The following is a 10,082-nucleotide window of genomic DNA, read 5'->3' as shown; positions in this document are numbered from 1 at the left end:
CTTTATATGAAAATAATTTAATAACTAGTACTTTAATAATACTATGAATAATAATAGATATTAACAATGACTTCATAAAAATTAGGTAATATTTGTATTATGAAAAATGTGAGGGTTAACATACCCTTTTTTTTAAGTTAAACTGTTGATATTAATGGGAAGGATGGATCTGATGAGCGTCAATAAGGACACTGATATTTAGTTGGTGATTGGTGAGTTTTAGTGGTAAGTCACCACGCTCTTAGGTCCAAGTACAATTTGTTCCTCTGCTTAGAATTTCATTTGCAACCATGTATTGAATCCCTTTTCATTCACAGCCATTTATCGACCCCCTTTGATAGTCGATATTGAGCACTCTGGGGAGCCCCGCTTTACCTGCATCACTCACAGTATCGCGAGAGGAACATACGTGAATATGGAGTCCTCATAACCGATACCGCAACTTATCTGACGACTTGCCGCATGCGTAGGCCACTTTGCAACGAACCTTCAGGATTCACTACCACTCACTGAGTGACGAATGGCTTGTGATACGCTCCAGCTCGTTTCCAGACTCACATTTTACGGAAGGAATAAACGTCACACGAGCTTCTAGATACGACTTGTTCGTCAATCACTTTTGTCCAGAAAAACCAAGATTTGACAGTATCGCGCAAGTAACAAATACATCTATTGTCACTCTGCGCATCAGGCTGTGTTTCTGCTTGACGATTTGACTACTACCAGCAGTCTACCGTTTGTCTAATATTTTTTGTAAGTCTCTCTACTGCTTATCTGTCTGTTTTCCGTCTGTCAGTCTGGTTCATACTTCATTCTAAGTGCGTGTGTGTGTGTGTGTGTGTGTGCAAATACAATAATAAAGTTATAAATGCGAATCGTAAAATACAGTATGTTTTTCAGTAAACAACAAAATAAACATGACAGTTTATACTCTCCACGCTGATTTTTTTCAGGACAGGCTTCCATAGGCTAACCGCTCACCTAGGAAGATTAGTCGCCAGGATCGTAGCACGAGTGAAATCAGTCGTTCAGGGTCCGTAGAGTTTGAAAGCATAAGTGCCTCAAAGTTGTGGAGATTCGTTATCATGACTGTGTTTGTGCGCTCACCTTAACTCCTAGTCGTGCTGTGTGTGTGTGTGTGTGATATATATATATATATATATATATATATATATATATATATATATATATATATATATATATATATATATATATATATATATATATATAATGTATATAAACAAACACACGAGCTTTGTTATAATGTTCCTGGAATTATCTGCTGTATTATTCACGATGCCTTGAAAGGATTTATATATCTAAATTTGCTGTTTATTAAAACTAAGTTGAAGCTCATGGGCTAAATGGTTAATTACTTTAAGTTTGTGATATTTGTCAGTGATCAATTTACACCACACTGCTCAACACACCGTGTCCATTAAGACGGTAGCTGCATTAACCAGTCTGGTCGCTAACTTTTGCTGACACTGCGGGTTACACCGGGAGGATAAGTGTGTAACAGAGGGAGTTTAGGGTGGAAGAGAGAGAGCTATGGGTGGAACAGAGGGAACAGGAGTTAAAACTGAGGAGACAGAGGCGGTATGAAGAAAGCTCAGGAGATAGGCAAGTGAGGGGAAAAAGATTGGAAAGAATTAAAAATATATATATATGAATATAGAAGTGAGGCTGAAGAGGAGAGGAGCAAAAGTGGACAGAGGGAAGGAGAGCAGAAAGATGATTAAAAGAGAAAAAGGAAGGAAAAGGAGGACGGAGACAAGGATAGGAAGAGAAAATGAAAGGAAAAGGAGGACTGAGACAAGGATAGGAAGAGAAAATGAAAGGAGGAAAGGAACAGATGAAGGCAAATGAGGGGAAGAAAAGAACGGTAGAGAGAGAGAGAGAGAGAGAGAGAATGTGGGATGTGGGTGGCCTTACTGTTATGTACAAGGCCAATATTGTCAAAGTACCACTCTTGGATCCACTTCGAGTACAGAGTGAAACAAGCTTTTATGCCACAAGACGGGCAGAAAGCAGCAACTTCACTCTGGCTGTACCCTTCTCCAGAACATCACTCCATCTGAGATCATATATACCCAGGATGACTCGAGTATGGAACACATTCGTACAGCATAATGATGTCAACGAGATAAAGTCAGTTGATCAAATGAAAATGCTGGCCCACAGATGACTCCAGTTTCATCCTGTTCCCTACTTGTATGTCTCATAACAATAAAAACGCTTTCAAATGAGCTGATGTAGGTAACAGCTCTTAGCTTGCCAATAAAGTTAGGAATCCTTAACCTTGTCAAACCATGTGTAAAAAAAAAAAGATAGGATGAGGATAAAAAGTGGCCTACATGAGCACCTTTTTTGTCACCTGTCTATACACCGCAGAAAACACACATTTTTTCCTCCATAAGATATTCCGAAAAGTCGAGTAAGGAAGGTAACATAATAGCGCGTGCTTAAACGCAATAACTTGCGTTTGAACGCAATAACTCCTTCTTGGGTACAATAAAAAGGGATCAGATGGCAATAATGGAACAAAAAGTGCCATAACTGGTAACGAGATCACACTAACACACCGGAAATTGCAACTTCACGCGCAAGGTGCACTCCCAAGTCGAAATAACGGTGCGACATGTTGAGTAACACTCAGCGTGCAAGACGACCTTGCAATAAGTGCAACATGCAGCGGTGCACTAACTTGTAACACAGAGTAGCGCCCACTTCATCACAATCATATATTCTTTTGATTAAAGCAACACATTTTAGAATACAATTGCGTTCAAGGTTGCAATAAAATGTTCTAGACTGTAATAACAAGTCTTATTTTGCAACATGTTATATATTGCAACACGTTAAATATATTGCAATAACACGTTCTGTATTATAACGCGATCTATATTACATCTTTTTTCTTCAGTGCAACAAGTTCTCTATTGCAACACGTTCTATATTGCAATAACTCGTGTATATATCACGTTCTATATTAGAGCATCACGGCCTAGATAGCAATATCTCCTAGACAACAGCATCATATTACACACTGCAATATTACATATCGGATTATCAACAAATGCTCTAGATTGCTATTCACGATCTAGATTGCAATATCAATAACATGTTCAGTATTACAATATTTATTTCTAGATTATAATATTTGCTACATGGCAATAACACGTTACAGATATAACGTGTTATAGGTTAGTCATTAGTTTTAGGCTGCAATAGGCCGTTGTGATTTGCAGTATCACGTTACAGATTGCAATAATACATTTTACACTCCAGTGTGGCAGGAGAGTTCTAAAAAAACTTGCTTGCCAGAGATTCGAGTCCCACCCGTTCTGTGGTTTCATTAACACCTTCTGGATTGCAATAACACACTAACTATTGCAAGGACGCGTTCTAGGTTACTAGAACACATTCGAGATTGCAATAACAATTTCTGGGTTGCAGCAGTTCGTTCTAAATTGCAACGGCAGATTTTTTTTATCAACACGTAATTTATATCAGTAGGTTATAGGTTTCAATAGCATATTTTATATAGAAATAACATATTCTAAGTTGCAATAACATACAAAGATAACTTATCCAGCCAACTGCTATAATTCTTGTATAATTACAAGGGATCTAATTATATCAAGTGAAGGAGCAGAATACAGTAGCCAGCTTTGCGATACTCTAAAATTTATTGCAATTTAACATGTGTTAAGCGTAAATATAATACGACGTGGAATCGTTGTACCATGTATTGTATTTTTAAGTAACACGTGCCTGGGTACAATAATAATGACTTTTAACCTCTGACAGTCGCCCCTAAGGGAGTGCCCATTGTCTTACTGATGGCATTTGGGCATGCCTGGAGAGGAGGGGAGGTGAGAGGGGGGAGGGCGGATTGCTGACTGGTGCATGAAAGGATGAGAGGTGTTGGGGTGGAGTGGGAAGTGTTGGAGCGGGAAGTGTTGGAGCAAGGAGAGAATGGGTGGGGAGAGGGTTGGTTGGTGACGGGAGGGAGGCTGGGTAAGGAGGAGGGGAAAAAAGTGATGTCTGAGGCAAAATTGGGTTGTGAAGGAAGGGTCTGGGGTGGTGCGAATCAGCTCTTGATAAATATTTAGTGGGGATGGGCAGAGCAGAGCAAGGAAGGGTTGGGACATCATACCCGAGCATAGGGTCAAAGAGTAAGGGTCGAGAATAATTATCGATGTACTATATTCTCTCTGAATTTATTTCTTTACATAATTGGAGTGCTGAACAAGTTACTCGTAAGTGAAAATCAGGTCATGGTGTAAATGTTGTGGGGTTGAGGTGGTAGGTTAGTTGTGGAGGTGGGGTTGAGGTGAGGACTGGAAAAGTTTTAGGGTTGATGTGGGTCTACTAGTTGACGGTATGTAACGTCTGATATATGCAGGTAAGAAGCAGGCATTATTTTTTTGTGACCCTCTAGGTCTAGTAGGACGTGTGAGGGAAGAGGTGGAGAGAGTTTCAGCTAGTTGATACAGCTGAGATGTATTTTTTATATAAAAAAATCTTTACTATGACCTTTCCTATTACGACTACGACAAGGGCTACAGTTACTAGGACTACAGTTACTAGGACTACAGTTACTAGGACTACAGTTCCTAGGACTACAGTTACTAGGACTACAGTTACTATTATTACAGTTACTATTATTACAGTTACTATTATTACAGTTACTAGAACTTCAGTTACTAGGACTCCATTTACTTTACAATTACTACAACTACTATGACTACAACTACTGCTGCTTCTAGTAGTAACTAATGATTTCGAGGTTCACCCCAACGTCTTGTTCTCTCAACAGGAACAGGAACTGGTTAAAGAATCTTGTCAAGGTTCCTTCTGAAGACCCTTAAGAGTCGTAGTGGTTATTCCTCTTCCACTGGAAAAGATCCATTATTCTTATTAAGTATCTGATTAAAGTCTCCCTCCAGTATTATCAATAATTTAAGTGTTTGAATTTAAACAGGCTGTGATAGTTTTCCCTACACTCTTGACATCCACAATTTTGCCAGCCTTAAAAATGGCTGTTAGTGTGCGTCGGTACTACGGTGTATAGAGTGCAAGTACCTCAAACAGAATCACGATTGGCTTGACATCGATTGTATAGAACTTTTTGCTATGCAGCTTATCGTGTTTTCAGCTGAGATTGTATCATTACTGTGTTCCTTGAACGTAACATTTTCCTGCATAATTGCTACCCCCACCAAAGTCCCTGACTCATTTTTCACTCGATCGAGAGACTTGATTGTATTCTGTATTCAGCTCCAGCAGCTAAAACATAGCATTCACTCTCAGTGCCCCATTAGAAGACTTAATTTACATTGGCTTGGGGGTTTGTGTCATTGAATGAAGTCATTTAAACGTAATTCTAGAATCTGTGAAGGCTGTTGCTGTGGGATGTGTGTGTAATACTGACATTGCAAAGTTTGAGAATGAGAGAAAGAGAAAGAGAGAGAGAGAGAGATTTAAGGTGAGTAACAGGCACTGTTGTAGATGTAGTGGTGGAGGGGGAGGGGTTGAGGTTATGAGAGGGGGAGGGGTTGAGGTTATGAGAGGGGGGGGGGTCATGCTGATGGAGATATAGGCTTTGTATATAGAAAAGGCAGATGAAAAGAAGAAATCAAGATATATATCAAGGATTTATGCTAAAAGGTAACAATGTAGCTACGTGACAAGATAGTTGAGGTCATGTTAGTGTAAGAGAAGTCTCTCCCAACCCTCCACTCATTACAGCTACACTGTACGTTTGAAAATGTAAGTGATTCCCATGACTTATAGACCAACGTTTATTGATACTTTTAGACTGAAGCAGTTTGAAGACTGCCGCTGAAAGTGCTGGTGCTAATAGTACTACTACTAGTACTACTAATAGTAATATTAGTATTAATACTAATAGTACTACTAGTACTACTAGTAGTGCTAGTACTACTAGTACTAATACTAGTACTACCAGTACTAGTAGTACTTGTACTACCAGTACTAGTAGCACTAGTACTACCAGTACTAGTACTACTACCAGTACTGGTGCTAGTAGTACTAGTATTACTGGTGCTAGTAGTACTAGTATTACTGGTACTAGTAGTACTAGCACTACTGGTACTAGTACTACTGGTACTAGTGCTACTAGTACTGGTACTAGTACTACTGGTACTAGTGCTACTAGTACTGGTACTAGTACTACTGATACTAGTGCTACTAGTACTGGTACTAGTACTACTGATACTAGTGCTACTAGTACTGGTACTAGTACTACTGGTACTAGTGCTACTAGTACTGGTACTAGTACTACTGGTAATACTACTTCTAGTACTACTAGTAGTAGTACTACTACTACTACCACAACCGCAACCATTGCCATGCCCTGGGTGGTACTCTTGCCATGCCCTGGGTGGTACTCTTGCCATGCCCTGGGTGGTACTTGGTCAACTGATCGTCCTGGATACCTTGAAAAGGTCAAGACTCCATGATAGAGGGTTATGAAGGTTATACTACTTGAACTGGAACAACAGAAGAAGAGGGATTCGTTTAGGAAGGGAATGAAAGATAGTGGAGAAGTGTGGTGAAGAGATGGAGATGGAATAGCACTGGCGTTAAGGTGAAGGAACAAGTGGAAACGAGGAAGGAGAAATGGAAGTTGAATGAGGGTTAGAGTTGGAAGGGAGGAGTGCGAGTGAAGAAAGGAAAAATGAGTTAGGTAAGGGGATGAGAATTGGGGGGCCAAAAATACGTAAAGATGAGAGGAAAAGGAACAAGCGGAGTTTATAAAAGGCTTAGGGGGCGGATAGAAGCGCCTGCCCGCTTTTAGCCAAAAGAGCAAGTGTGTCCATTTCTGCGGTACACTCTCCAAGCTGAATGTTTACTTAGCTGGAAGGGAGGGGGTTGGGGGAAACGAGCGGGGAGGAGGGAAGGGAGATGTATGTTGGAGTAAAGGAGCGATGGATGCAGAGTGGATTCGTTCTCAGCACGCATCAGCACCACGACTGACCATTTCAACAGAGTACCATCTCATAAATTTCGTGTAAGACACGCGCTAGAACAGCCAGACTGTCGCACTCATGCGTGGATCCTTGTCACTCACCATGAAGTCGCAATGTATTCCACATATTCGCAAAAATCTTTATATATGAGTAAACTTTTGACTCGTATGGCCAACATCATTTATGCAGTGGTTCAAGGAAGCAATGTTTAGAATAGCTGGTGCATCTACGTGTGTGTGTGTGTGTGTGTGTGTGTGTGTGTGTGTGTGTGTGTGTGTGTGTGTGTGTGTGTGTGTGTGTGTGGTTGTAACAACACTATTTCCTAGACCCCAGTACAGCAGTTTGCTACTAATCTCAAGGAATATTAACCAGTTTCTTCTCAACACTTCTAATTTTACAACTGTGGTCTGTGGCCTCTTTTTCTCCATCTTGATGGTCCTAAGAAATCATTACTTTAACGAATTGTTGTATGATCTTTTTTTATTGGCTAACTAGAGTATTTTTAGTGGTTTTTAGTTGTTTTTTAACTTGTTTTTTAATAGCAACAGAAGTGTGAGTGTGTGTGTGTACACCAACACACAGTTCACACACAGTTCACACACAGTTCACACAGTACACAAATAAATAAATATAGCTGAGTTTAGTACTCCACATAAAAGTATTTTACTACTGCTAATAACAATAAAAACAATAAAATTCAGGATTAATAAAGAATATGGTTCATTACGGGAGGATAATCCATATACTGTAAACTCACATAATTCAATAAACTCGTAAGCAAGACAGAATAAAAAAAAACATTCAAAACACAGAGAAAAAAAAATACCGTTAGGAGATTTAAAAAAAAAATCCATGACACAGACAGAAACAGACAAAAACATAACAGAAAATACACAGGAATCCAAAGCCAAACCACCACTGGATCCCAAAACAAAACAAAAATTCCTATTTGAACGCAAAGCAAACAAAAAAAATCCCAAACAAAACGGAAAATAATTTTAGATTACTGTACAAAACTATAAACCAGCTGAGCACAGAAAGTGAAGAACAAAAATCTGTGCATCAAAGAACACTCCTTCGTGTTATTCTTGAGACGGAGGTGCGTGTGTGTTCACCACCTGTGTCAGCAACTCCAGTAAATAATTAGGTTTAATATAGATTCTTTTTTTATTTTTTATTTTTTATTTTTTGGTGGGTGTGTGAGTATGTTATAGCTGTGTGGGTTAGTGCCGCTCTCCAGGATGCACTTACAGTACACACACGCCTATGTACGTGCGTATGCACATGAATTCATACATATAAATGTATACACATATGCACACTCACACGTATGCGTACACAGGACAAATTTAGGCACATGCAACAAAACCACATATACAGGATTTAAAACCTGAATCCAGCAATCCAACTCTGCCTTCACCTGTTCGAAACCCATGGAAGACATTCTAAACACATGATTTGAACCATGACTGAGAATCAGCTGGTCTGCTCAGTACTGACCACAGGTCTGCTCAGTACTGACCACAGGTCTGCTCAGTACTGACCACAGGTCTGCTCATTACTGACCATAGGTCTGCTCAATACTGACCATAGGTCTGCTGAGTACTGACCACAGATCTGCTCACTATACAATACAGATCAACTCATCCTATACTACAAATCAGTTCACTACTCAGTACAGGTCAGCCCATTCCAAAAAGGTCAACTCTCTTAAATTTCGGCCGAGTTCATGCATACGTACGTGTATGCATGATTACACATAGTACATGCGTGTGTATATAAATCTCACGAAAGGATAAAAAGAAAAGTTCACACCTACGAACTTTAGTTGTTCCACAGGGTTTGAAATGCTGTATATTTCTAAATGATTTTTTTCCATGTAACTTTAAGTATTTTTTTTCTGTTATATTGGCGGTACAGACGGTCCAACCTTTGAAGTTCAGTGCTGTTCTCTTGCACTATTGACATGAGTTCATGTTTGGAAAGTTGTTGAAATGCAAGGTCATTTATACACTACAAGGTCACGTGGTCATGTAGAGTATATTACGAAAATTGATAATGGTTTTGTATACTATTATCGTCGTCGTCGTCGTCCTCCTCCTCCTCCTCCTCCTCTTCCCCTTTTCTCCTCCTCCTCCTCCTCCTTTTCCTCCTCCTTTTCCCCTTTTTTCTTCCTCCTTCTCCTCCTCCTCCTCCTTCTACTCTTCCTCTTTCCTCCTCCTCCTCCTCCTTCTACGCTTCCTCTTTCCTCCTCCTCATCCTTCTACTCTTCCTCTTTCCTCCTCCTCCTCCTTCTACTCTTCCTCTTTTCTACTATTCCTCTCTCCTCCTCTTTTTTTTCCTCCTCTTTTCCTTTGCTCCTCCACCTCCTCGCTCCTCTTCCCCTTTCCACGTCGTGCTGTAGCGCATTAATCACACTGTTTATATTTACAAGATTTTTCAGATATGTAGTTAATTTGTTTGCCTCAAACACTAGAGAAAGCTGATATAGTTTTGAGTTTTGTGTAAATTTGATTATTCACTACCTTTTTTTTCCTTGACATTTTCATACCTGGAGCTTCTGAATAACCATAATTTATAATATGATTGATTGTTTTTACTTTATTATTATTATTGTTTTTATACTACTACTTTTGTTTCATTCTCTCGCTCTTTTTCTCTCTCCTTCTCTTAACCCCTTCCCCACCTCCCACAGTAGTGTTTGGTTACTTGGTGCTCAAGGCACCTGGATACCACCTCCCTGAAGATTGTTTATAAATAAAGCGGAAAGGTGCACGATAGTTGTGCTACTGATACGTTAACAAGTGCAAAGGTGCGAACTGGCTGTGCCGACAGCCAGCAGTGAGCGCTTGACACTTGTGTGGCAGGAGAGCCAACCAGTGCAAGAGGCGAGTGAATTTTGCAGAGAAGTTAAAAGTGGACTGAGATGTTAGGTGGGGGCTACAGGGATGCTGCAAGATGTGCGCAAGTTACAGATAGAGGGATGTTACGAAGTGTGTTGGGGACGCTGGGGTAATTTTCTTTTTAAACCAACGTGTTTGTGTATTTTTGAACTTAAGCAAACGGAATCACCACAGTGAA

At 39.9% G+C, this 10,082-nt stretch overlaps 1 protein-coding gene across 1 annotated transcript; it reads right to left on the bottom strand.

Annotated features, from left to right (window-relative positions):
• Positions 1-5,822: 5,822 nt before the first annotated feature.
• LOC128687393 (uncharacterized) lies at positions 5,823-6,428 on the bottom strand. Its single transcript, XM_070092575.1, has one exon. The coding sequence runs from the start codon at positions 6,426-6,428 to the stop codon at positions 5,823-5,825; it is 606 nt and encodes a 201-aa protein (XP_069948676.1).
• Positions 6,429-10,082: the final 3,654 nt, after the last annotated feature.

The sequence above is a fragment of the Cherax quadricarinatus genome, chromosome 40 (genome assembly GCF_038502225.1).
Source record: "Cherax quadricarinatus isolate ZL_2023a chromosome 40, ASM3850222v1, whole genome shotgun sequence".
Classification (NCBI taxonomy): Eukaryota; Metazoa; Arthropoda; class Malacostraca; order Decapoda; family Parastacidae; genus Cherax; species Cherax quadricarinatus.
This window is presented reverse-complemented; position numbering and strand designations above follow the sequence as displayed.

What these genes read in the sequence shown, in the direction of transcription:
- LOC128687393 (XM_070092575.1), bottom strand. Translation starts at nt 6,428, where the DNA reads ATGGCAAGAGTACCACCCAGGGCATGGCAAGAGTACCACCCAGGGCAT.